The sequence below is a fragment of the Hippopotamus amphibius genome, chromosome 6 (genome assembly GCF_030028045.1).
Source record: "Hippopotamus amphibius kiboko isolate mHipAmp2 chromosome 6, mHipAmp2.hap2, whole genome shotgun sequence".
Taxonomy (NCBI): domain Eukaryota; kingdom Metazoa; phylum Chordata; class Mammalia; order Artiodactyla; family Hippopotamidae; genus Hippopotamus; species Hippopotamus amphibius.
Genome location: NC_080191.1, coordinates 158,701,018 through 158,728,561, shown reverse-complemented (window position 1 = coordinate 158,728,561; position 27,544 = coordinate 158,701,018). Strand labels below are relative to the sequence as shown.

The following is a 27,544-nucleotide window of genomic DNA, read 5'->3' as shown; positions in this document are numbered from 1 at the left end:
CTACCTAACTACCAGAAATTACTAAGTATCTGCTATGTTCAAGGTAGTTTGTGAAATACCTTGGGGGTATCAGGGGGAAGCTATCAGGGGGAAATAAAGATAAATATAGATCACATTTAAGTAGCAATTTATCATACTCTTTCCCCTACATGGTCCCATTTGATGCTGACAGTATTTCTGAGAGTGAGCAGGCCAGGTCATACCCTCATAATGAGCCTGTGTGGTGGGTTTATTAGTCCCGACACTTTCCAGGTGAGAAGACTGTGGCTCAGAGAGAGCCCAGCTCATCAAGTGGTGGAGCTTTGATCTGGGGTCCAGAACTTTTGGGTCCCGTACTTGCCTCCATTTACTACCCCTGAAGCCTCAAAAACAAGGATTCCCAATGAGCTTCCAGACCCCAAGGCAGAATGTAGGAGTCGAGAAGTGTCTGGCTCTGAAGGAGGTGGACTTCATAGAATGGGTAGGATTTCAACAAGTGGCAGTTGGGTTTGGGGAAACGTATTCCAGGCAGAAGGAATTTGTAAGCAAAGACTTAAGGTTTCACCTTCTCTGCCTGCTGCCTCGCCTATCGCAGCTGTCTGCGTTCATAGACCTGCTTCTCAGGACTTGGCTTCTGCTTAGATACGTGCCTCTGTGCCCTTCACAGGTGTGTACACACACACACACACACACACACACGCACACACACCCAACCCCCCAACATCCTGAGCATCAACCACGTCCCAGATACCATCATTCTACAATATTTAATCCTTACAGGGGTGTCCCTCCCTGGCCTTCACCCTCTCCCTGGGCTGAGTCACTAAGCCACAGCTGTGCCAGTTGCCCCTTAAATCTCAGTGTGACTCACATGCATCCCCTTGAGTCTTAGTGTGGCCCACATATGTGCCCTATTGCGTGCTGCTAGACTGTTGGGGCCGCCACTGTTTCCTCTGGGAACTCAGGGGCTCTGTTGCCTGAATCTCTACCAAACTGCCACACCCTTGGGCACTTGCCCCCGCCCCCTCCTTTCCCTCTAATTCTACTTCTGCGGTAAGTGCACCTCTAAGGCCTCAGCCCGCCAGCACCTTCCCCTCCCCCCCCCCACCTTTGTGAGTGGGCCTTTTGCAGGTCTTAGTTCCTTCCTTTCCTGCCCACCCTGTGTAGCTTTCAGGAGCAAGCAGACCGTTTAGGCAAGTCTAGAGTAAGGACTGAAAGTCTGGAGGGAGCAGAGGACATCTGAGGGGTGGGAGAGTCAGAGGCGGGTGTCTGGCTTGAGAGAGAGGGAGAGGCAAAGGTGGAAGACCAGGATCAGTCGTAACTTACCGTTTGTACGAAGACCACTTTTTAACACCAACACAGACCCCACAAGGGAATGGCTTTACGTTTAGTATCCATTGTCTGGGAAGACAAAAATAGTGACAAAAGTTCACAGTGAGTTCAGAAACACTTTCAGATAAATTTGAATTTTATTAATCTCATCAACAACTAACACACTCTTCACATATACTGATTTGTTGGGGCTTGGAGGTGAGAATACCACTGCCTTTTTAAACCCTTTGCAAGAACTCCAAGGCCATGTAAGGACTGTGGTCAATGGAATTCCTGATTTGGACGAAAGTAGTACTTCGTTTTTTCTGGAGTGGATTTGAAGGAGCCTCTCGTGGGATGTGGAATTACAGTGGTGAAGTCCTTTAGGACGCCTGGTTCTGGGGAGCGCGAAGGGACGCAGGAGAGGGGTGGTGGAGATGGGGAGGGAGGAGTGCATTCTCTCTGAGGCAGAAACTTCTCATGGGAACTGCAGCCATGTTTCAAGTGGTTTCTCTGATTGTATTTTTAGTCTCCCTGTTCGAGAGTCAGGTGCCTGGGTGTAAACTTTTACTCACATGTCCCCCCAAACAGGAAGTTCACTATCTGTTGCCATTATCCGTCATTGCTCAGCTTGAAACAACTTCATGTGTCATTGGGACAGGATGAGACAGAAAACTTACCCTAAAGTCCTAAATAATATTGAATATGAAGAAGCAAAACCAGATATTTTTAAAGAGAACAATTTCTGGTCCCCACGACTGCTCCGCATGTCAGCAGTTTCCCAGCCATTGGTTGGGAGCCCAGGTGCTGCCCTACGCTAGCCTCACACTCAAAGGTCTTTATTGAAGCATATTTTGGCTGGGAATGTAGGCAACTTGGAGACCCTCCGCTCACCCTCGTGCTCATAAGGCCTCTTCAGACTCTCCTGGAATTTTGTTAGCTCAACAATGCAACAGTTACAAAGGCAGGGAGAATTAGCCAGGTGATCTCCAGTATCCTTTCTGCCACCCACCAGCTCTGTGACCTTGGATAACACATTTAACTCTTTATTTCCTCCTCTGTACAAATGGCACTAGTAATATCTACTTAAAATACATTCATTAAAAGTAAAATTTATTCATTAAACAAAATGATGGATGGAAAATTGCCTAGCACAGATCTTGGTACATACTAGGTATCTGAAAAATATTTTCTTCCTCTCTCTCTCCTTCCCTTCTTTCTCTCCTTTTGCCAGAGTTTGTGCTAGGTGCTGCTGGAAATAAAAAACACAAGTATGACCTAGAACCTACCCTTGAGATGCTTGACCATAGTACAAGGCAGAAATGTAATCAGTGCCCCTTCTACTAGAGGGGCAAGTGAGTTGCCTAGTAGAGCCCAGAGGAGGGAGGAATTGATTCTGTGTTGGGCAGCTGAAGAAGCCATGAAAGAGGAGTGGCTTTTGAGAAAGAACTTCATGAATAGATAGGATTTCTCCACTTCTTTTCCCTTCCCTTCTCTTCCATTCCCCTTCTTTCTTCTTAACCAAGTATCGACCTAGAATTTAAAATGTCCAGAGGCAGGGAAGGCTCAAAGCACAGTCCGATTAAAACTCTGGCTCTGTGTCTTTCTGGTCCTTCATGTTGGCTCTCCCTCTTGTGTTGGCTTTGTCCGCAGGTGGGTGGATACTAGAGAGCAACCCAGTGTCTCCTGCAGACACAGTTCCCAGAAAAGTGCCACATATGCAAACAAATGTTTGCGTATAATGTATGGGTTCATAAACTCTCTGGAGCATCCATTGGTCCCAGATTTAACAACCCTGAATGAAGGAAACAGCCCTGTGCAGATAAAATGATGGCCCTGGTGCTCATTCTTCCTCCTTTTTGAGGTAAACTTAAAAGGGGACTTCTCAGTTGCAATTAGGATGAGCTATCCTGAGTCCTTTCTTTAAAAATGGGGTTCTGTGAAGTTGGGGCATTTGTAGAGACATGGATGGACCTAGAGACTGTCATATAGAGTGAAGTGAGTCAGAAAGAGAAAAACAAATATCGTATATTAACATATATGTGGAATATAGAAAAATGGTACAAATCAACCAGTTTGCAAGGCAGAAATAGGGACATAGATGTAGAGAACAAACATATGGACACCAAGCGGGGAAAGTGGGGGTGGGGGGGAGGAGGGGGAGGAGGTTGGGGTGGGATGAATTGGGAGATTGGGATTGCCATATATACTAATAAAAAAATATCAAATTGTACACTTTAAACATATGCAGTTTATTGTATGTCAATTGTATCTCCATAAAAGTTCTTAAAAAATAAAAAAATAAAATAAAATAAAATAAAATAAAATAAAATAGTGGGGTTCCAGAGTCACACTTGCTTGGGTGAGGAGAGCAGGATTTTAGCAGGTAGTGATGAGGGACAAAGGTAGTCCTAGCTGAGGAAATGGTGTGAGCATAGAAAGGTACTGTGACAGGTGAGCTTAGGGCTGTTTGGAAAAGGTGAGTAGACAGGTGTGACTCCATCAGGGAGAGTTGCAGTGCTGACTTACAGCCACGCTGGGCATGGCTCGAAGGGTAGGAGTGGACTTTCTCAGTCCAGGCAGTGGAATCCCCGAACTCTGTTACATAGTGCTTATCCCAGCTGTAATTGTACACAATCCATGCCATTATTTGATTCCTGCCTGCCTCCCCAACTGGTCTACCTTCTCCGGTGAGCACAGGCCCTGTGTCTCTTTCTGCTCCCTTCTGTACCCCCAGCCCTGGTTTAGGGCCTATGATCTAACAGATGCTCAATACACATTAGGGAAAAGAACAGGTGGACGAACGGTTTCTGAGTGGGGAGAGACGCATCTGGGTCACTGTTTCTTACAACGTGAGCTTTCGGTACTTGATTTTATTCTCCTTCCTGGTTCCCTTCTTTGCTCACTGGTGGTCATCATACAGGGGTAGGAACTGGCATCTTGTCAGCTGGGCCTTCCTACATCTGCACAGATCACAACATCTGAGTTCTCCAGTGAAGTGTGCAAATCACACTTGGCATCTGCCGAGCCCTTGCCCTGTGCACACACTACTTGACCAGAGGCAACTTGAAATAATGTAAAAACATGCATATTTTTGGAATCAGAAAACACTATTTCACATTTTAGCTCTACCTCTCATTATAAGTCTGAAGAAATTACTTCACTTCTCTGAATCTGTTTCCTCATCTATAAAACAGCAAGGATAATAAATAACTACTTTATAGTGTTGTTACATTAAATGAACTGGTTAACATAAGGGGGCTGGCACAAGGTATGTGCTCTTTTTTTTTTTTAACATTTTATTTTATTTTCTCATTGTGTACTTGAAAATCATAAGAAAGTATTTATTTATTTATTTATTTTTCTGATTTTAAAAGCACCTTCATGCCCAGTGTACAAAACTTGGTCTGCACAGCAAAGTCTAAATGACAAATTACCCTAATGACTTTATCTACAAAACTGTATTGAGATAACCACTATTAGCATTTTGATATATTCCCTTCCAGTGTTTTCTCTATTTGTGAGAAACTTTATTTTAAATAGATAATTCCTCTGCATGGCACACAATTGGAGCGGGTACAAAAAGGTAAACAGTGAAAAGTACTTCTCTCTCTCTACCCTGACTCTGGCCACCAGTTCCCCTTCCCAGAGGCAACCACTGTTACCAGGTTCTTAGGTGGCCTCCTGGAGATAGTCTACATATTTAGAAAATCTGTTTTATTTTCATATCATCTTTCTCTCAGGCAAATGCTGGCAAGACGTACCTGCCGTTTTGCTCCAGAGGCCACCATCTAAGTGAGTTCCCTTTCAGCCCTCACGATGTCTCTGTGGGCAGAGCTGCACAGGGCTCTGGTTACAGCTTCTGAGGGCTCAGCGAGGCTTGGTCTCGGTTGTATATTTTTACTCTTTGAACTGAAAATCTGCAGACAACTAAACAGGTGTTAGATTCCTCAGTTTCAACCGTTTCCACAGTTGCTCATGCGAGGAGCAAATCTGCAAGCCGTTGGGGCCAGCAGACAGGGTGGTCTGAGGCAGAATTTAGGCTTTCTCCAGCATTGACCCTCAGGTCAGTGTTTTCTAAACTGACATTTGAAAAGCATGGTCTGACAGGGAAAGATAATATTTTGCAATTGGGATTGATTCCTCCCCACATCAGGGACGTGTGGCCCTTAGGATGCTCTGGAGTGAAGGACAAAGCCTACGTCAATATGGCCCACCCTAAGACCAGCCCTGCCCCCTCCCTTCAGGCCCCATAACCCTGCCAGCCCCAGCTCCTGTCATTGGAGTTTCTCCTCTGCAGGCTGCTTCCCCGCCGACTGGGTCAGGTCTACCCATCTGTTCTCTCATAGGCCTGGTCTTCAGACCAGCCCTCCCCACCAGGCCCTATCCCTTCACCCTCTCTCTTTCCATCCTTCCTCTAATCGATCAAACCAAGGACACTGAGAGCTTGACCCTATAAGGGGCCCAGTGGACAAGAAAGGGAGATAGAAGGTTGGACTCTTTCAAAACTAAGCTGCAGAGAGCAGCAGATAGAATGGACTGGTGCATTTGACGCCTCATCTGTAAAATGAGTATTAAATAATATGATGGATACAAAAGGGCTGTATAAGCTGCGAAGTGCTGTATATGCATAAGGGACTCATATTCTCATAAAGATGAGGATATTTTAAAAATAAGACATGAAAACCACTCAATTTCACAAATTAATTTTTCATTCCAAAAGTGTCACTTATTCATTTTAGAGGATTTAAAAAGTATATAAATAAACAAAATAAGAAAAAAAATCTCAGGACTTCCCCGGTGGTCCAGTGGTTAATATTCAGTGTCCAATGCAGACAGCACATTTGATCCCTGGTCAGGGAGCTAAGATCCCACATGCTGCCAAAATAATAATAATATTAAAAAAGTTAAAAAAAGAAAAAATCTCATAGAGTTATTACAGAGTGTGGTGCCCTGTGTTATTTATAAGTGTATTCTATCCATTCCTATGGGACCTGTTTCTGTGGGAGGATTATTGTTGCCTTGACAACAGATTCTGCCCCGTGACTGCCTCTGGCCAGTTAAATGTGGGTGGAAATAGCATGTGCCGCCTCTGAGCAAAAGTTTGAAGAGCCTTTGTGTGGTTCTGCTGTCTTTTTTCTCCTTCTGTCACAGAGCTGGCATGTCTAAGTTTAGGGATTTTCTATCATCCCTGGTCTTGGAATGAAGAGCCTTGTGAAGGACAGCTAATGTGAGTGACAAATAACGTTTATTGTTGTGAGCCCCTGCGATGTGAGGGTTGTTTGTTACTACAGCAAAATTTGTCCTAAGATACCTGATACACAGAGATAACAACTGTTAATATTTTGATTTATATCCTTTAGTCTTTTTTATACCTATATTCTATGTATTTTTTCTTTATAAAAATAGGATCATAATGTATGTATGATTTTGTGAAGTGCCTTCTTGTTTCACCTGAAAATATTTCAGTATATAGTTCCAAAAGATGTCTTCTTTAAACATAATAACCACAACACCATTACCACACTTAAAATGAATAATAATTGCTCCATATCACCAAATGTTGGTCATTGTAAACATTTCTCTGACTTTTAAAATTATTTTGTTTAAATCAGAGATCCAAATAAGGTCCATACTTTGTGGTAGTTTGATGTTCTTTTAAATATCTTTTCATGCTTCGGCTCTTCCTCCCTGCCCCTCCCCCACCCCTACCCCCAACATTTTCTCTTTCCCCTTTTGATGTATTTGTTGAAGAAACTGAACTGGTTGTTCTGTAGAGTTTCCCACAGTCTGGGTTTTGCTGATTGTATTCCCATGGCGTCATTTAACGTGTTCCTCTTTCCCCTGTGTTTCCTGTAAATCGCTGATTAAATCTAGACACTTGATCAAGATTCAGTGAATGGATTTTTCAACTCAATACATTATGAACATTTTCCATATCATTTAATATTCTCCTACAACATGCTTTCTTAATGACCATACAGCTGTCGAAAATATGAATGTGCAGTATTTTCATTTATTTAGCTAGTCCCCTATTGTGGGTCACTTAGATTATTTCTAAACTTTTGCTACTAAACATAACTCACTGATAAACCTCCTTGTGGACTAGTCATTTTCTGACCTGATTTACTTCCCTTCTGTTCTCTTAGTTCCTGAGGATGGTGGATGCCTGTGCCAGCTTCCTCACAGAAGCCTTGAACCCAGAAAACTGTGTTGGAATACTGAGGCTTGCAGACACACACTCCCTGGACAGTCTAAAGAAGCAGGTTCAAAGTTACATCATCCAGAACTTCGTGCAGATTCTGAACTCCGAGGAGTTCCTTGAACTTCCTGTGGATACTCTGTACCACATCTTGAAGAGCGATGACCTTTATGTAACAGAGGAGTCTCAGGTGTTTGAGACTGTGATGAGCTGGGTCAGGCACAAACAGTCAGAACGACTCTGCTTGCTCCCCTATGTCCTGGAGAACGTGCGCTTGCCGCTTCTGGACCCATGGTACTTTGTGGAGATGGTGGAAGCGGATCCTCTCATCAGGCAGTGCCCGGAGGTCTTCCCGCTGCTCCAGGAAGCCAGGATGTACCACCTTTCTGGCAATGAGGTGAGTTGATGATGAGAGAGGCTGCATATAACCAGCGAAGTGAAGGAATTAGCAGACCTCCCAGAGATACAGGTGAGACTGGCTCACAAATCCACAGGGCATCAAGAAGTAGATGCTATATGTTTATAGTTTGAGTCAGGCAGTTCCAGAAGCCCTGAATTTCTGATCTGTAAAATGGGGACGATACTACATCGTAGACAGCTACTGAGAGAGTTAGGTGAGATCTGGAAATCACCCAGCACCGTGCTTGGCACAAGCTTCCTCTTTCCAGTTGTGTAAGGGTGGGGGTTTGGCCGGGGAGAGACACACATGAAGGGAGTGTGCCCTGCCCAGCCCGCCATTCCACAGGCCTGCTGCTTTCCCAGTTGCCCACTCTGGGGAAACCTTGAGACTCTTACGTCTCCTCTGACATTACCTAGGTTCAGACTCTCATTCTGTCTTCCCTGAACTGCTGAAAATTCCTCAAAACTCAGCTTCCTGCCCCCAATCTCACCTGCCTCCAATTCATCCATCAGCTGATGATCTAACACTCAAGCCTAATCATTTTGCCCCAGGGCTTAGCCTGTTCACTGGCTCCTCAGCACTTTCAGGATAAAGTCCACACTTCTGCCTAAACTTTCAGAGCCTGGGCTCCTGCTCACTGCCCTAGAACTCCTGCCTCTCTCTCCTGCTACAGTCCTAATGCATTGCTTGTAATTCCCCAAAGTGGTTATGCTTTTTCAGACTTCAGCCTAATGCAGGGGCTGCTCAAATGACTTTTTCCTCTTTCATATAGTTAACTTTTGCTCCAGCTTCAAAACTCAGTTTAAGCATCACCTTCTCCAGAGGTTCCTGTCATTCTCATAGTACTGGCACATTGCTCTATCAGAGCACCAACCACTGCATGTTAACCATTGAATTCCTCATCTGTAAATATCTCTAAATAGGGAGATTGTTATGGTAGGAAATATGTCTTATTGGACTTTTCATCCAGACCTTAGGAGAGGCCTTGATATATAGCAAGGAATTGATTAATGTTTGTTGAATGAATAAATGGGTACCAAGATTGTGAATAAACATATCATTTGTAACTACCTGATTCTCCTTAACAATTCCTGAAGAAATGTTATATTCAGAACTTTGAATTGGCTTAGTGGAGAGGAACAAAACAATCAGGATGTAATGATATGGGGACAGTTTGTTAAGTCTGTGTACATGAACACCTACACATGTATACCACTATACAACAGTTCTGAGATTGGCTACCAAGCCTTCTTCATTAGGCCATTGGTAGAAATATTAGCCAAAATAGTTTAGGAATTGTCTTTCAGAGACCCCTTGGGAGCCGCTTCTTTTCTGTGTGTCCTTTTCTAGTTCTGTGTTGTCCTCAGATACATTGTCGCTTATTCACTCTGCAAACACATCCTTTTTTTTAAAAGAGCTTTTATTGATATACAGGTAACATACAATAAACTGCATATATTTAGAGTGTACAATTTGGTATCCCAATCTCCCAATTCATTCCCCCGCAACACTCCCCGCTTTCCCCATTTGGTGTCCATATGTTTGTTCTCTACATCTGTGTCTCGATTTCTGCCTTGCAAACCGGTTGATTGGTACCATTTTTCTACAGTCTGCATATATGTGTTAATATACGATATATGTTTTTCTCTTTCTGACTCACTTCACTCTGTATGACAGTCTCTAGGTCCATCCATGTCTCTACAAATGTCCCAGTTTCATTGCTTTTTACAGCTGAGTAATATTCCATTGTATATATGTACCACATCTTTTTTATCCATTCATCTGTTGATGGACATTTAGGTTGCTTCCATGTCCTGGCTATTGTAAATAGTGCTGCAGTGAACATTGGAGTGCATGTGTCTTTTTGAATTATGGTGTTCTCTGGGTATATGCCCAGGAGTGGGATTGCTTGGTCATATGGTAGTTCTATTTTTAGTTTTGCAAGGAACTATGTTCTCCATAGTGGCCGTGTCAATTTACATTCCCAGCAACAGTGCAAGAGCGTTCCCTTTCCTCCACACCCTCTCCAGCATTTACTGTTTGTAGATTTTCCGACGTTGCCCATTCTAACCGGTGTGAGGTGATACCTCATTGTAGTTTTGATTTGCATTTCTCTAATAATGAGTGATGTTGAGCAGCTTTTCATGTGCCTCTTGGCCATCCATATGTCTTCTTTGGAGAAATGCCTATTTAGGTTTTGCAAACACATCCTTAAATATTTGGTAGAGTCTATTGCCGATGCTATCAGAACCAGGAGGAATTTTTTGTTTGTGTGAGAAGGTTTTAAATTTCAAACTACTAATTGTATTTCTTTAATAGCTATATAGTTATAGGAGGCTATTCAAGTTATCTATTTCTTCTAGAATAAGCTTTGGTAGTTTGTATCTTTCAGAGAATTTTCAATTTCATAGAAGTTTCTGAATTTATTGGCACAAATTTTTTCACAGTAGTCCCTTATCATCCTTTTTAATATCTGTAGACTCTGTAGTGATGTCATATCTCTCATTCCAGATATTGATAATTTGTGTCTCCTTTTTTTTCTTGATCAGTCTGCTTAGAGGTTTATCAATTTTATTGATTTTCTCAAGGAACCAGCTTCTGGTTTCACTTGACTTTATTGTCTTTACATTTTCTATTCCATTTATTTCTACTTTAATATTGATTATTTCCTTTCTTCTGCTTATTTCAGGTTGAATTTTCTCTTCCTTTTCTAGTTTCTTAGGGTGGAAGTGAAGGTCATTAATTTGAGATCTTTTTTTTCTTCTAATATTGTCATTAGTGCTATAAATTTCCCCCAAGTACTACTTTAACAGCATCCTATATATTTTAATATGCTATGGTTTCATTCTTCACAAATAAATCCTGAACACCAACTATATGCTAGACACAGCACCAAGTACCACAAAACAGTCTTTGCCTTGCTAAACTTATGGTCTTTCAGAGAAGACGGGACACTAAGCAAATGAAGGGTGAGGAGCAGACTGGCAGAGGAAGACCAGACCACCACAAGGGTCCTATGCTGGATATGTGGGCCACTGGCAGGTGGCTCAGCATTGGGGAAGCCCTCATATTCCTGAAGACAAGATCAATCTCTGCAACTGCTCTCAGTTCAGCATTTAAAGTACAGAGTCTTGATCAGCTTTACTTACAACATTCTTGCTATTTTTATTTCTGCTTCCCATTTCCTAACTCCTTGAAATGCAGGTGATAAAGGCTTTCCTCTTATATAAAATGCCCCTACCATGTCTTTTGCAAAATTGCTGCTGTGAAATATCTGCTCTGCCTTTTGTATTTGCAGTGGGGTGGGGGGTGGGGAGTGGGATTATAAGCTTTGGATTTAGGAGGAGAGAGAATTCTGATAACTAGAAAAGCCCCCAGTGTCAAGAACTTGGGCTTCCAGTCAGGCGGATCTGGGCTTTAATCTTTTTTTTTTTGGGGGGGGTGGCTTTAATCTTGACTGCACAATTTACCTACAGTGTAACCTTGGGCAAGCTACTTAGCTACTGTAAGGCTCAGTCCTTGTAACATGGGGAAGATAATATCTACCAACTGATAGAATTGTTTTGAGAATTAAATAAGGTAATGAATGAGATGTGCTAGCACAGTGTCTGGCACGTGATAAATGCACCAGAAATAAAGACTGTTCCTGTTCTCGCTCAGTTCCTTTATGGTACTCTGTCTCCCACAATCAAGCATTTTCTTTCTCTGAGGTTAAAATCTCCCTTTTCATTGTGTCCTAGTTTTTTTCTGCCTTATTGCCCCAAATCCTGCTCAGGGCACTTTCTCATCCTCGTTATATAGTCTCGGTAACTGAACCAACCAACCGTTGTGATCTCTGAGTTGGATCTCATTGTTGGTTAATTCCCTGAAACTCCCAGTCTTCTCACTGCTTGTATGATCTTGGCTTTATTCCTAATGACACTAGTGTAAGCCTGGAGTATACTCTGTGAGCACATTTCTCCTCCTAACCTACCTTTCCCAAACTTTATCTCTGCTTGTCCTATCATTATCTCTCCCTTTTAACCTTGTCCCTCCTCAAAGCCCGTGGTAGTGGTGACAGAGGGAAATGTTAGAACCCTAAAAGCAAATGTCAATTTACATTTGATTTAGGAGTAGTAGCTGGTATCTTCATTTGGAGAGGTCTTTTGGGGCAGGGAAAGTTTTCCCTTCATTTTATTGCCTCCTAAGTTTCCAAGGACCAACTTGATCTATACCAAAGGCTGCTCTGATATGTGTGGAGTCAGGGGGGATTACTCCTGAGGACAAAGGGGCAGCAGCTCACCCCTGAGGACGGTTTTATCAAAGCAGTTTGGTTACTTCTCTTTGGTCCTCTCCTATAGGCTCTTTGGACAATGAGCAGTCAGTAAGATGCAACTCTTTGCTCTATTTCTAACAATCTGAAAATAAACTGGGCAGGCCTGATTGTTGCATGTGATTAATTGGCCAACACTTCCCTGTGTCTGCAACAAACTTGCACTTCTGTGACTTCACACTGGCATTTGTCACGCCTTTGGGGTTAATATTTTACAAAATATAGCTGAACTTACAATCTGGTAATGGTGCCACCGTTTGGCAGTTCTGTGGTGTTGAGTTATAAGGCAGGTCTCAATACCTAGCCATTCCCATCAACTGGATGGTTGTATTAGTTGTCGATCACTGTGCAACAAGTTATTCCAAAATGGCTGTTTAAAACAACAAACATTTATTATCTCACAGTTGTCAGGAATCTGGGAGTGATTCAGCTGGTGGTTCTGGCTCAGGGTCTCTTCTGAAGTTGCAGTCAAGCTGTTGGCTGGGGCTGCAGTCAGTCATCTCAAAGCTCAAAGAGGGCTGGAGGATCCACTTCCAAGCTCCCTCACAAGATTATGGACAGGTGTCACTTCCTTGCTGACTGTTGGCTGGAAGCCTCAGCTTCTTGCTACTTGGCTCTCTCCACAGCAGCTGTCTTCCTTCAGAGCAAATGTCCCAAGAAAGACTGAGAGAGCAATCAAGATGGGAGCCGTAGTGCCTTCATGACCTAATTTCAGAAGTGGTATACCATCACTATTGTGTTCTACTGGCATAGAGACCAGGCCAGGAACAGTGTGAGGGAATAACATAGGATGTGAATACCAGGCGGTGGGGATTGCTGGGTGCCATGGTGGAATCTGGTTACCACAATGATCTAGACCAGAAAAAAAAAATCTTTCTCAGGTCCTGGGTTAAGTAGCTTGCCCATTCGTTCATTCATTCATTCAGCCAACATTTATAGAAACTTACAAGCTCCAGGCACTGCTCTTGGTGCTGAGGATCTATTGGAGAAAAGGGTTGTTCCTGCCCTCAGAACATTAGACATTAGAATAAATTACATGAGGGTGAAAAGTGCTGTTATAGGGAAATTCAGGACTGTGGGAACATGTGTGGAAAGGCAAGAATGGCTTCCTGGAGGAAAGAAGAAAGTGACATTGAAAATAATGTCAAATGGCTTACAGGGTAAGTGGCTGGGGAGGTAGTGTGGGAACTGAGGACAGATATTATGGGGAGACCCAGACAGTGGGTGGGAATGCAGCGCCGCAGTCAGGGAGCAGAGTCTTCCACGGGCCAGGGCTCAGGACCAGGATGCCAGCCGTGGGAGTCAGGAGTAAGATCACAGCTGGAGTGGTCCCCTGCTAGTCAGCAGGCTGTTGATTGAGGAAAGCAGGCGCTGGGAATAAGATGAGGGGCTTCAGAGGTGAGGCTGACCTGGCTCTCAGAACCAGAGTAAAGGGCAACAGGGAACCAGTTCTGGGAGGCTGGTGCTGTCCTCCAAGCATTGCCCTATAATCCCTAAATCCTCCCTGAAAGAGGACCAGATTGGCACTGGAGGTTGTACCTCAGCTGTGGGGAGGAAGGGTTAGAGGCAGGAGCCAGGGCTGGTAGCTGGAGGGAGAAGTCTCAGACTGGCAAAGTTTGGCGTTGGTACCGACTCATTGTTCAGTTCTTTCCTACCCACTTGATATTCTCACAGTGCCTCCAAGCTCTCTGGACCACCCCTCCCACCCTTATCTCAGCTGGCCTTTCTACTGTCAGTGCCCTCAGTCGCAGCCCACGGCGCAGGATTTGTCCTGCCACACACACCCCCACTCCCTTCTACTCACCCACAAAGGAGAGCCCTGCCGCAGACTTTATGGCCATGGTCCAGCCTCAAGAAATGAGGATGCAAAACTTACTGTATCTGGCTATTGGCACAGAAAAACAAAGTCTCTTCTGGGAAAGTGGATGTTGGGTGTTGGATGATCTGCTTGCATGTGACTATTGATTGGATTCACCACTGTGGGTTTAGGTAACCTGTTTGTCACCATCTGTTGGCAAGATTGAAGTTCCGTAATCCAAATTAGGTCCTCTTAACCTCGTAGGAAAAAGTAGCTGCTTTGGCCATGTGGAAAATGGGTGCTGCCTCTCTGTCTCCCATTAGTACACCTGTAGAACCTTCCCCATCAAGCCCAAGGATGTCTGGAACCAGGAGGAGGGCAGCTCTCCCTTTTCATTAATAACATCAATATATCTCCCACTGCTCCTACTGCCGTGACTAGCTGTTGAGGGCCATGCATGTGCCAGGTGCTCTGCTCAGCTCTATACATCACAACCCCATGAATGCTCACAATGGCCTGGTGGCATAGGAATGATTACAGGCATTTACAGAGATCGTGTTGCTTCTCCATGGTCACATGGCCGTAGGTGGTGGAACCAGGATGGAACTCTGATGTGTTTGACTCCAAACCTCTGCTCTTTCAGCTGGGTTCAAATATCTGTGGTATGAATTTCTTTGCTTGTTCAAGGCTCTGAAGAGTTTGATGTTGGGACCCAGTCCCTCAACCTCCCTGGACACATCCTGCTCCCTTTGGGTTCTTTTCTCCTAAGTCTCTGGATGCTCTTATGTGCCCACTGTCAGGACTTCTCTTCCAGAAGAGGCCTGGTAGCAAGCAAAGTCTGGGATATCATCAAGAAATTAAAACCAGGAGGGAGTGGAAGGTGGCCAGAAATGAAATTCCAGAATTCAGTGCTTCACCAAGCAAGAGGGAAGAGGCAGAGGAAGTGCATTTGATGGTAAACAGACCTGAACTTCTTAAAAAGTAGCAAAATCTACAACCGATAACCTTTATTGAGTACCTATTATACATCAGGCCCTGGGCCAAGCACACTAAGTGTATTATCTCATTTAATCTTCATGACAAACCTATGAGGTTGTTACCACTAAAATCCCCATTATACAGAAGACAAAACTGAGGCTCAAGGAGGTGAGTCACATGGTCATACAGTGGCAGCGTTGGGAATTGGGCTCTGCTCCTCTGGCTCCCTAGCCTGAGCTCTGAACCACTGTGCCATTCTCCCTTTTTGTACTCCCATTGGTTTTCCAGATCATTTCGGAGCGCACCAAGCCCAGGATGCATGAGTTCCAGTCTGAGGTGTTCATGATAATTGGAGGTTGCACGAAGGATGAACGGTTTGTGGCAGAGGTAACCTGCCTGGATCCCCTGAGGCGCAGCCGCCTGGAGGTGGCCAAGCTCCCCATGACAGAACACGAGCTGGACAGTGAGAATAAGAAGTGGGTGGAGTTTGCATGCGTGACATTAAAAAATGAGGTCTACATCTCAGGTAAGCAGAAGCCACGTGATGCCAAAGCCAGCCCCCAAGGCACTGTGTGCTTTCCTGAGTGAGAGCCAGGCAACCATCCCGGAAGAATTACTGTGGATGTCACTGATCTAGCACTGACTGGGTCAGGATGTGGAAATCAGGCACCCAGATGGTCTTATCGTGGAGAGGGAATTATTACTGAATGAACCCTGACCCTTGAGCCGTATTGTACTAGGAGCTGGGGGGAACAAGCAAACAGGTCCTGTACTTTATGGAAAAGGAAGAAGGAAAGTGATACTAAAGTTTATTTGGTGTCTGCTGTAGGCATAGGACACAAAGCTAGGCACTGGGAACACAGAAATGAATAAAAATCTGACCCCTCCTCCAAGTTTATTAGGCCTTACTTTTAGGTGCTCCAATAGCACCCAGTACTTTTTCACTTCTCACTTCTAAGTTGTTTGCTTATTTATAATCACGCTATGCCTGTTTCCCATTAGTCCTTAAATTCCTTGAGTCAACACTGTATTCCTAATACCTAGTGCTGTGTCTGCCCACACAGTAAATGCTCAATAAATATTTATTAAATGAGGTAGTCTCTACCATCTTTACAGCATAGTAAATGAATTTACACTTTGGTAGCATTTACCTCTCATATCAACTCTATAATGTAGGTGATTTTAATCTCCTGGTTACAAATGGAGAAAACTGAGGCTCAGAAAGGTATGGAACTTACCTAAAGTCACATGCTGGTAAGTGTCAGGCAGGATTCCAGTTCATATTCTCTGAGTCTCACACTCTCTCATGACATCAAAAGCCACCTAGCTCTTCTTGCAGCACCAAGGGAAAAGACAAACATCCGTTCCCTTCTCTTGGAGGTTTTCTTTAATCTGAACTTGTTTTGGGAAGAGCTTATTCCCAGAGCTGGTCTCCTCCAAAATAAAGGGCAGGTCAGTTTTTCTTTGAGTCTATTAATACCACAGACTAGGTTTTAGCTTTCTTTTATCTTGTAGAAATACTTTTTAATTGTTGTAGAAGATTTTAAGCAATATAACGTAAAATATGGCAGTTTCTCTGTGCCATTACATTCCCACATTTAAATTTTTTTTCTTTTTTTACAAAAATGGTTTTGTATTGTCTTAGAGTAAGTTAATGCCAACCGCTGTAACAAACCCTACATCTCAATGAATTACCGCAGTAGCATGTGGGGGCTGGGGGAGAGCACCTCCTCCACTCAGTCATTCGGGGACCTAGGCTCCTTCCACCTCACGCTGTGGCTGTTTCTACATGTGACCTTGAAGCTTGATGTATTTCGGGAAGAGAGAGAAACCAAACAAGTTGAGAAGGCTCACCTGCTCACAACGGCCTCAGCCTGGACATGAGGCATCAGTTCTGCTCACATTCTATTGGCAAGAACCGGCCACATGCCCTCCCTGCACCCCCACCTCCCCCCAGGCAGCGGGGCTGGGAAATGTAGTCTAGCCATGTGCCCAGGAGGAGAAGACAGGCTTGGTAATCATGGTCGGTCTTTGCCACATATACTACACACAGTGCTTTATTCTACAATTTGTCTTTTGTCCATCTTCAGTTTGTTGTTGTCTTTTAAAAAATGATACAAGCAATACACAAAAGTGTGCTTGTTCTACTAAATCCACAGAAACTTGTACTCAGTGAGCAATCTATTCTGAACATCATCACCTGTCAGTATAATTGCTCTACTGTCGGTGTTAAGTGATGTGATACGTGTAAGTTATAGCACCGTGCCAGGTGCGTGGTGAGAGCTCAGCAGCGTTAGTCATCACTCTCTTTGCTGTGAGCATTGCTGTCGTTGCTCATTTCAGGAGTTTCAGTTGCTGTCCAGTGAATGAATGAACCAGGAGTTTTCTCAGCTTTTATTTTCCCGCTGAAAAACATACTGCAATCGGCATTTTCATGCACATGTATTTATGAACTTGTGCTGATACATGGAGAGACTTCTGGAAGTGGTTATAAGATATGTAAATTTCGAATTTTTGTAGATATTGTTAAATTGTCCTCCAGAAAGTTTGTACCAATTTACAGTTCGGCCAATGATGAATGACAGTGCCCATTTTCTGCATCCTAGCTAACATTTTTTATTATCAATTACATTTTTAATAGACGTGAATCTTTAAATTTACACTCAGATCATTAATGAGGTTGAGTATATTTTCATATATTTATTAGCTAAATGTATCTGTTTTTTAAAAATGATCTGTTCCTACCTTTTGCTTTTTTATTGGTTGGTTGTCCTTTTCTTATTAATTTTTTGGAGTTCTTATTATATATCCTTTGCTATTTATATTACAAACACTTTCTCCTAGACAGTGGTTGTCTTTTAACTTTGATTATATTTTATATCATAACTTTCTTTTCTATAGGATTCTAGGTTTCTTGTCCTGCTTAGAAAGCCCCTCCCCACGCCAAGATCATTAACATCTTCTCCTATATATTCTCCAGTTACTTCCATAGCATTAACATTTAAATTTTAAGTATAATGTGAAATAGGGATCTAACGTAATTTTTCTCTAAACAGCCAATTGTCCTAATGCCTTTTATTTAATAATCGCTATATCTTTTAGTCTGTTTCTGTACCTTGCTTTTAATTGACCAGTTTGTCTTATATTAGTAGCACATTATTTTTATTACCATAGCTTTTTTAGTATATTTTGATATTTGTTAGGGAGAGCTCTCTTACTCCTTCTTCTTTTTTGAAAGCTTCTTAGAAATGTTCCCAAATCTACTCTTCCAAATGAAGCTTAGAATGGTCACTTCCTGTCCTGAAATCCATGAAAATATATAGGTTAACTTGGGGAGAGTTGACATCTTTGCAATAACCTGTCTTATCATCTGTGCACATGATAAGTCCACCCAGTTAATCAGGTCTTCTTTTGTGTCTTGAAGTAAAAAATTGTCATTTTTTTCCCCTTTTTAAAATAAAGTTTGCATACATTTCCTTGAAAGTATATAGTTACTTTATAATTTTGGACACTACCTGAATGGGATCATGTGTTTTGAATAGAGACTTCTAAAAGGTACACAACTCCCCTCCCCCCAAATGGTTAAGTTATATGAACAAAAAGATCACAGAAGAGAAAGAAGCTGAGTCTCCCTAGTAGCTGGGAAAAACCAAACTATAACATCACTTTTCTCTATCAGGCTGTAAAACGAAACCAACCAACCAAAAAAACCTTCCTAATATCTGCTGTGGGTGGGGTATGGGGAAAGGTCAATCAGGACAGCTTTGGAAAGCTCTTTGGTAGCACCCGTAAAAATTCAAGGTGGGCACACCCTTGACCTAGGAATCCCACTTCTGGGCTGCATCCTTGAGAAACACTTACTTATGACACAGAGCGTCATCAATGATACTCACTTTCACCCTGGCGCACATTTTAGTCTGAAAGGTACATCCTTTGTTTGAAGTAGTTTGTAGTACTCTGTGCTGATGGGGAAGTAGAAACACAAAGACATTAAAATATTTTATTAAAGTCACCAAAAAAGTCAGTTATCCTTTTTCTTGGTCTCTTTCCCTAACTGAGTTACGTGTTTTCTGTTTATTGAGTTGTCTTGTAAAAAACTTTTATCATCTCTCTCTCAAATGATCTACTTGTGAGCATCTTCTGTTCCAACAGACATTATTTCAAAGTAGGACAAACCTCACTTATGTTTTTACATAGATCAGAGATATGAACCAAAAGAATTTTGTAAGATTTCATCGTGCTTCTTCCAGGTTTGTATGAGGGTGAGTCAAAAATCATCCACACTCCGATTATATTAAAACTCCTATTGGCCGCACCACCTTATCAGCACTTTCCATTCAAGGCTACTGTCTCCCCAGTCACTGCTGTGCAGGTGTGAATGTGTTACATCAGTTCATTTGTAACTGTGGTGCGAGCAAAAATGGATGCCCCACTTGTGATTTGCACGAAAGAAGAGCAGTGTGCAGTGATTCTTTTTTGTGGTCTGAAGGTGTGCACGTCTGCACACTTCTGCCCACACTGTCAACACTGCAAAAACTTAATTTTGAGGTGTTAAAGCATCCTCCCTGTAGTCCTGATCTTGCTCCTTCAGACTTTCACCTGTTTGGCCCCCTGAAAGCAGCCATACAAGGACAAAGATTCACTTCTGATGAAGAAGTGAAGATAGCGGTGCATTCGTGGCTTGCAGTTCAGCCTAAAACATTTTTTAATGAGGGAATACGAAAGCTCGTTGACAGATGGACAAAGTATATTGAAAAGCAAGGAGATTATGTCAAAAAATGATGTATTTTTCTTTTCTAAAAGTTAATTAAAATAAATTCTACAGCCAGAGTGTGGGTGATTTTTGACTCACCCTTGATAAATAATCAAACTTAGAACTTAAGCTGCTTTCTAACTTGCCCGCAGGTCAAGGCCCTCCTATCCCCACCTGCAAGTCATCCAGCCTTACCTGTTCTGACAGGTGGCACAGCCCAGTTCATGATTCACCCAGGCCTTACACCCCTTATTTCCCTGTGTTGGCTTTGCCTCCCACACCATACTGCACACACCTTCATGATTTCTTTTGTCTGGGAGGCGGGGCAGGGGTTGGTGCTGGCCTGAGGATTTAACACTTATAGGCCTGTGGGATATTATGGGAGAAGCTGCATTTCTGACATATCTGGTGGTTTCTTAAGTGTTCTATATGTCTTCTAGGTGGCAAAGAAACACAGCACGATGTATGGAAATATAATTCTTCAATCAACAAATGGATTCAAATTGAGTATTTGAACATAGGCCGCTGGAGGCATAAGATGGTGGTGCTGGGGGGCAAGGTCTACGTGATTGGAGGTTTCGATGGCTTGCAGAGGATCAACAATGTGGAGACCTACGATCCCTTCCACAACTGCTGGTCAGAGGTATAGATTATTTCTGAGTAACTCTGTATTATTGCTTCAAACCTTAAAAAAAAAATGGATATCTGTCAGTGTAGGTATACAGCTTTCTGATCTCCCTGCTCCCACCGAGAATATTTTTGGTGGTTCTGAGCTTCCCTTCTCATAGGAGCCATCGATTCAGCTTTACTGATCAGGTCACAGAAGTGACTTCCTTCCAGGTGGGGAGCTCTGTGTGGGTACCTGTCCTGTCCTGGCCAGAGCCCCAGATGTGGAGGGGAGGCTTGATCCTATCTTGGTCTGCATGTCTAGGCCTAGAGTCTCTGTCTCCTCAGATGCCATCTGCCCTTGTCTTGTCCACACTGGGCACACAGGGATCTCTTGACTACACTGTTTGTTGAGTCCAGAGGCATTTGGTTGTATTTAGAAGTTGGCCCTTATTTATTTGCCTGTTAATGATGAACCATTTGCATGCCTTCATACAAGACTTCAGTAATGCAATCTCAGGTACATAGCATACTCAAGAAAAGGCAAAGCATTGCTCATCAATAGGCATAAAGTTTCCATTATGCAAGATGAGCCAGCTCTGGAGAGCTGCCATACAACATTGTGCCGATAGATAATGATACTGTATTTTACACTTAAAAATGTGTTAAGAGGGCAGTTCTCATGTTAAGTATCCTCACCTGCCTCCCTCCCACAACAAAGATAAGGTGACCTCACTTCCTGTATTTCCAGATTATTCCCAATTTCAAATTTTATTTCTCCTTATCAGATTATATGTCAGAGCATGGTCCAGCTTTGGGAAGTGTGACACGTGGTCATCATAGGCACAAGCAAAGGTAGCCAGGTCATCATGACATCCAGCTAAGATCTGTTAACCTGGAAAGAACTTTATAGGGAGCCCTTAACATTTATAGGGGTGTGTCCAAGATCTTCTCAGTGTATTAAGTCCCATGATGAAGTTACTCCATGACCCAAGAGAGTCATCTTAATGGCTAAGAGGCTCCTGAAAGTCTCCTTTAGTACCCTGGGGTCCACAGGATGGAAACACAAATCTGGCTTAATTCCCAGATCTATATGTTGCCCCAGAGTGGGAGAATCTGCTTACCCGCGGCCACCTGAAACCCTTATACCAGCTTTTCTTCCTAGCTATAAGCACCAAGGGCAATGCCTGGCACATAGTAGGCACTCAACAAATATTTTTTGAATGAAGGAGCACATGAATAAATATGAATACACATGTTTGAGAAAGTATTCTCCTCCAACATTGGCTGGTTTCATCTGCATAAGCACTTATTCCTGTACACCCCTCCTGCCCTGAGAGCTGGACTCTGGGAGAAACAGGCTAGAAACATCCTGAGCCTGGAGGGAGGGTGGAAATGTATGCTTTGATCCTCTCTGTGTCTCAAGGGCAGTCAAGCCCACAGGCCTTGTGACTTCAGGCAAAGGCTGCCCGGGTTTGTGTCCCCTGGCTCCTAGCCTGTGTCCTGTGAGCCGCTGCAGCAATCTGGGCAGCATGACTGACAGCTCCTCCTGGTGCCCTGTGCCCCTGCAGGCTGCGCCCCTCCTTATCCATGTCAGTTCCTTCGCAGCCACCAGCCATAAGAAGAAGCTCTATGTGATTGGGGGAGGGCCCAATGGGAAACTGGCCACGGACAAGACTCAATGTTACGACCCTTCGACCAATAAGTGGAATTTAAAGTCGGCCATGCCAGTAGAGGCTAAATGCATCAATGCAGTGAGTTTCCGGGACCGTATCTATGTGGTTGGTAAGTGAGCAAATGGCTTCTTATTTAACCAAGGTCCACTACCCATGCAGCCATGCAAGTTGATCACACAAGGCCCTCCTGGGAACTCTTGAGTTCCTGGGTGATGTGGGTGGGGTTGAAAAGGAAGAGAAAATGGGATTGGTCCAGGCCTTGGTGGAATATAACTTGCAGTTCTGTAGACGGAAACAGCCCACATTTAGAAGACATACAAAGCGGGTGGACAGTGGGGCCCAGAGGAGGAGCCAGAAGTTGCTTTGAGAACAAAGTGTGTTGTAAGCATTAGCAATGTGCAGAAATTGAAATATGCACAGTATAAGTGCCCAATAAATGGTTGCTATGATTATTTCTTATTTTGTGCTCATGGGAATTTTATTCTCCCCACTTGCTTTGGGGACTCTGAAAGGTTGCATTTAGCTAGAAGGACTAGCCTGACCACAGTTGGCATGTAATTGTTAAGGATGACGGATCTCAACCCTGACTACTCATTAGAGTCTTCTATGGAGCTTTTTACAAAAATATGGGTAGCTGGGGCTTGTCCAGACCAATAATATCAGAACGAGAAGGAGGACGCTGGCCATAGTGCCAGGTGTTTTTATTATGCAGGTGATTTTAATATACAGCGAGGATTGAGCACTACTGATTAAGGAAATATTAAAATAAATAACTTCAGCAAATAAGAGCTAATCAGAGAAGGCTTCCTGAATGCAAAATATGGGAACAGATTAAGGCAAAACCCCTTCTCTCCCTCGCTTCAGGTTTCATGTGTTAATGGTTAGACTCATGACTCTGCCTCAAAGGTCTAACCTCAAGATGGGTAACTTGGGCTGGTGTCCCAGGTCATGCTCAGTCTGGAGCTGCCACCACCTCTAGTCACTGCCCAGATGCCACTGCCTCTGGTCACTGTATATCAATACAGTGCAAGACTTCTGTGCACCAGCCCTCTGCCAGGTGCTTTATGTGCATGGTCCTTCTGATTTCTTATAAGCACCCTGGTCTTGGTGCTCATGGTTACAGATCCAAAAGTGGCAGAGCTGGGATTATGAGTCTGTCCTATCGGATAAGCCAGGTGGTATTTCTTCCAGGAAGCAGTCTTAGGGTACATTTTGGCAGCCGTGTGAAGCAGGTGTCCTTTAAAACCTGATTAGCTGCAGAGAATAAAGGGCTGTGAAGTGTTTCCAGCATGAGACTTCCTGCCCCTAGTTATCCATTATTACTTTCTGGAGAGCCTTGACTTTGCTCTTTCTATTGGCAAGATGGTGGACTTGACCTAACCAGGAGTAGGAGTTTAGTGGTTACTGGGGAAGAAAACCAGCAAAATAGTGAGATGCCCACGGTGTTTCCTTTCCTCGTCAGGAGGGGCCATGAGAGCGCTGTACGCCTACAGCCCGCTGGAGGACAGCTGGTGCCTGGTGACCCAGCTCAGCCACGAGAGGGCCAGCTGCGGCATCGCGCCCTGCAACAACCGGCTCTACATCACGGGGGGGCGGGACGAAAAGAACGAGGTCATCGCCACCGTGCTGTGCTGGGACCCCGAGGCCCAGAAACTGACGGAGGAGTGCGTCCTGCCCCGGGGGGTGTCGCACCACGGCAGTGTTACCATCAGGAAGTCGTACACCCACATTCGGAGGATCGTGCCTGGAGCTGTGTCGGTCTGACTGCGGGAGCGCGAGCGCGGAGCCACGCGGGGAGCCCCTCTCCCTCTCCCCGGCATGGGTCCCGCTGCAGCAGGTAGCGGAGCTTGACTTACAGGCCGTACGCACATCAGGGGCTCACCGCGGCTCCCCATGGGGGCTCCTTGGAAGTCACAGCTTTGGGACTTGAGACCAGCCAGGAATGTTTGCGAGACCTACCTCAGGAGGAAAGAAGAGTAATACTTAACATTCAGACACACCTGTCCCATGCCAGGTTCTATAGCAGGCGCCTTTGTATACCAATGCCTTTCACCACCATAATGACCCGGTGACTGGATATTATCACTCCCATTTTACAGGTGAGGAAACCGAGTTTAAGAGAGGCTAAGTGATTTGCCCCAGGTCAGTCAGATTACAAGTTGCTAAATCAGAAGTCTAAACCCAGGTCTTTCAGTTTCACAGTGTAGGTTCTGTCAAGCTATCTCAGAGCAGGAAGAAACAGAAACAAAACAGTTCATGTTTTGTTCTGACAAGTTTTCTAAAGGATTCACTCAGCAAGGCAGGGAAATAAAGGTGTTTCTTTTTTCTTTTCTTTTTTCCCTTATATTTAAACCATGTGGGATCTTTGGGGTGGGAACCTTGGGCCCCTTGTCAAGAATATCTCATAGGTTGTTCCATCTGACAGTTCTGGAGAGCTGGGTCTGGGAAGACATGTTTGCTATGAAAAATGTAAAAGACTTCTTGTCCTCCCCATCAAAAGCCTCTATTTTTTATGATCACAGGAGGCCCACTGTAGGCTGGAACTGTCCTTGCCAGACAGAATTGTACCTTCAGCACAGCCCAGTGCCCTAGCCTCTTACTGTCCAACAGTTGTATTGCAATGTAGAAAAATTTTTCCAAAGACTCAAAATACTGTTTTTGTTTTTTTGTTTTTATGGAAACATCCTTACATTGCTGGCCACTGAGGAATGATTGGCTCTTCTTGACAGCATACTTTCTACTTCTTAGACAGTGATTTGGGTCCGTGTTCGTGTGACCCCACCCTCCTGGAACCTTCATTTTCAGGATCCTTTTAATCCCTTCTGCTTGGTTTTTGGATCAGCTTGGCACAGTTTTGACTCAGAACAGCGTCTGTTCTTCACTCTAAGAGAAAGAGCTTTCAAATGAGCTCACTGGAAATTCATTCTAATCCCCAAGTTGGGGAGACTGATTAAGAGATCCTGTTTCCTATGCTGTACTTAAAAAGCAACAACAATGGTGACAACGTAGTAACTGCATTACCTAATGTCCTTTATTTTCATCATATGATTTCAAGTCTCTTTATAGTTTTATTTCATGTCAGATGTGCCATTTTGTGCTTGTACTTCTCAGCAGTTTGGGAACGTAGATGTATTAGAGTTGATAGGGAATTTAACTTTCATAGAAAAGTTATGGTTAGAAGGAGCTACAGTTCCAAGCAGTTTAAAAAGACTTGGAAAATTACAATTGAGACTTCTACTTATGCTTAGATCATTGAGGATAAATATAAATGCATGTTGGTGTTTAAAAAGCTCTGTGTCTTAGAGTCAGGTGTGACATAGCTCCCTGCTATGAAAAGCGAGATGGGAAAATACAAACATATTTGTGGAAATTTAGAACACGTACCTCACTTACAAACACTGATAACCTTAATGAAGCTCTCAAATGAAACAATTTAATCTACTTCAATTCAGCAAACATTCCAGGAAATTTTTATGTTTGGCAAGCCTTGGGGACTCCAAAGAGCAAGACAAATCCCCACCCTAAAAACACTCAATAGACAGGTAAACAGGCCACTTGGTCAATATTATAATTTTTCTCTTCATCAAGTTGGAGAAAATGAGGTGTGTATGAAGTTATGAGATTGTTTCCAGGTCATTATTGCCCTTGGGAAGCTGTACTCTTAGGTCAATGATGTAGCCATTGTTTACATGTTTGTCTTTCTTTGAGATCGCCTTCAGAAACCACTTATGGGCTACGGGAGAAATCAGTCGTATTTCAAAGACAACTTCGGGAAAGAACTTTCAAAGAGGAAGTCCAATGACAGCTTCACTGGCAGCACAGAGAGCCTCCCCTCCGAAAGAGTGTGCTCCTTGTCCTGGTGGTCCTTTGATAAGAGCAATTGGCAAATTTTGAGCCAAATTTTCAGCGGGTCAACCCTATGCTGGAACAGTAAAGATTTAGGATCTCTGTGTTATAAACCTGGTTCTCAGTGCAAGGGTTCTCAATAACGGCATGGGTTGGCAGACAGATACACCTACTAAGGAGATCCAGAGTTCTGCACTTGAAGCTGCCAGTCTGTAATTTTAGGGACAGAAAAAAGTTCAGGTCATTTTTGGGAAACTTTATATCATCAGGATTTACGTTTCTAGGCACTAGCCAGGGATGGAAGCACTTAAAACCTGATTTCCATTCTCAGATGAACACACAAAAATCAAGTCTGCAGGGAGTTACCTGTCATGAGCCATGCTACCAGCAGGGGGACGAGGCAGGTTGGTGCCAGATGAGCCAGAGACAAAGGGCCCTGGGACTCAGGCAGGGCGTGTAGGATGTCCTGGCACTGCAGACTGGATCTTGAGGCAGTTCCCATGAATGGATAGAGCACCCCTGACTGGGAGGAAGAGGTTGAGGTAGGAGGAGGAGGAAGTCAGGTTTAAGGACACAGGTCTGAAAAATGATGTCAGGGGCCCTGGAGTTTGTGAGCATGACTCCATTCTCAAGAAGGAATAAGAAACAGGGGTTCCAGGCAAGTGGGGTCCAGGAGGGAGCCCACTACTTAGAAGTGAGGCAAAGTCAGAGCAGGACTAGCAGTCAGACCCATTTGCTCTGGGCCTCTGAGCTGCTTGGCTGGGTCTCTTATCATACTGGAGCAAGAGAGGGTAAGGCCCAGAGGCTCTGATGAGGTGGAATCTGTTGGGGAGTTACAGGGCCCCAGTTGCCAAGGCTGATCTGAAATGGGTGGGGAGCTAAGCTCACCCAAACATCAACAGATAAATGTCCTCTTCTTAGCTTTCATCACATTCTGCGTGCATTGGCTTCAGGAAACACACACAGACACGTGGACACACAGAGCTCTTGAACTCAAAGAAACTGTGCTCTCAGGGAAACGCAAATATTTGCTTGCAGCTGTGAAAGTATAGCTTTGCTATTTACAAAAGCCTTTGAGGTACTGTTGTTATTTACTTATCCTACTAGATTTTGAAAAAGAAAATATTCAGTAAAATTTTCAAAGTGGGTAAACACCACTGGAATTTCTAATATAAAGTCCTAACTTGGGGTTGCAAAATCCTTTTTCCCCTTAGTATCCGATCTGGGTGTTGTATGAGATCTTCTAATTTGAAGAGTCAGCCTTCATAGAAATCCACAAATATCTCAAACATGTTACTGCAAAACCAGTTTTGACAGGTCAGATTTTCTTATTTATAGATAAAAATATCAACACCTAGTTAACCAAATCCTTTAAATATTTTGGTTATGTGAGGTTGTATTTTCTTTGTAAGTGATCAAACTAAAGATATTGTTTACAGGTAAAAATACAAATAAAGTTTTTATTTATTCAGTAAAATATATATGGAGTGGATAAGAATATGTTGCGTACAATCACTAGCTGAATTTTTTTTTCTTTTTGCTTGTTTTGGTTGATATGAGTAAGTGGTATCTGAATAGAAATTAATTTAGGAGGGGAAATTTGAAACATTTCAGTTGATTCAAGGGGGTTTAGATACACTAATAGGCTAAAAATCAGATTTGGTTTACAGAATGGCAAAAAGT

The 27,544-nt window shown here is 43.5% G+C and overlaps 1 protein-coding gene across 1 annotated transcript in view; it reads left to right on the top strand.

Annotated features, from left to right (window-relative positions):
• Window positions 1–27,290, top strand: part of KLHL6 (kelch like family member 6) — a 57,670-nt gene extending 30,380 nt beyond the window's left edge. Inside the window, exons 3-7 of the mRNA XM_057737652.1 lie at window positions 7,440–7,889; window positions 15,269–15,506; window positions 20,174–20,376; window positions 21,911–22,124; window positions 23,478–27,290. Of these exons, the coding sequence (XP_057593635.1) occupies window positions 7,440–7,889; window positions 15,269–15,506; window positions 20,174–20,376; window positions 21,911–22,124; window positions 23,478–23,779 (1,407 nt within the window). The 3' untranslated portion in view covers window positions 23,780–27,290. The remainder of the gene's footprint in view (window positions 1–7,439; window positions 7,890–15,268; window positions 15,507–20,173; window positions 20,377–21,910; window positions 22,125–23,477) is intronic.
• The last annotated feature ends 254 nt before the right edge of the window (window positions 27,291–27,544 follow it).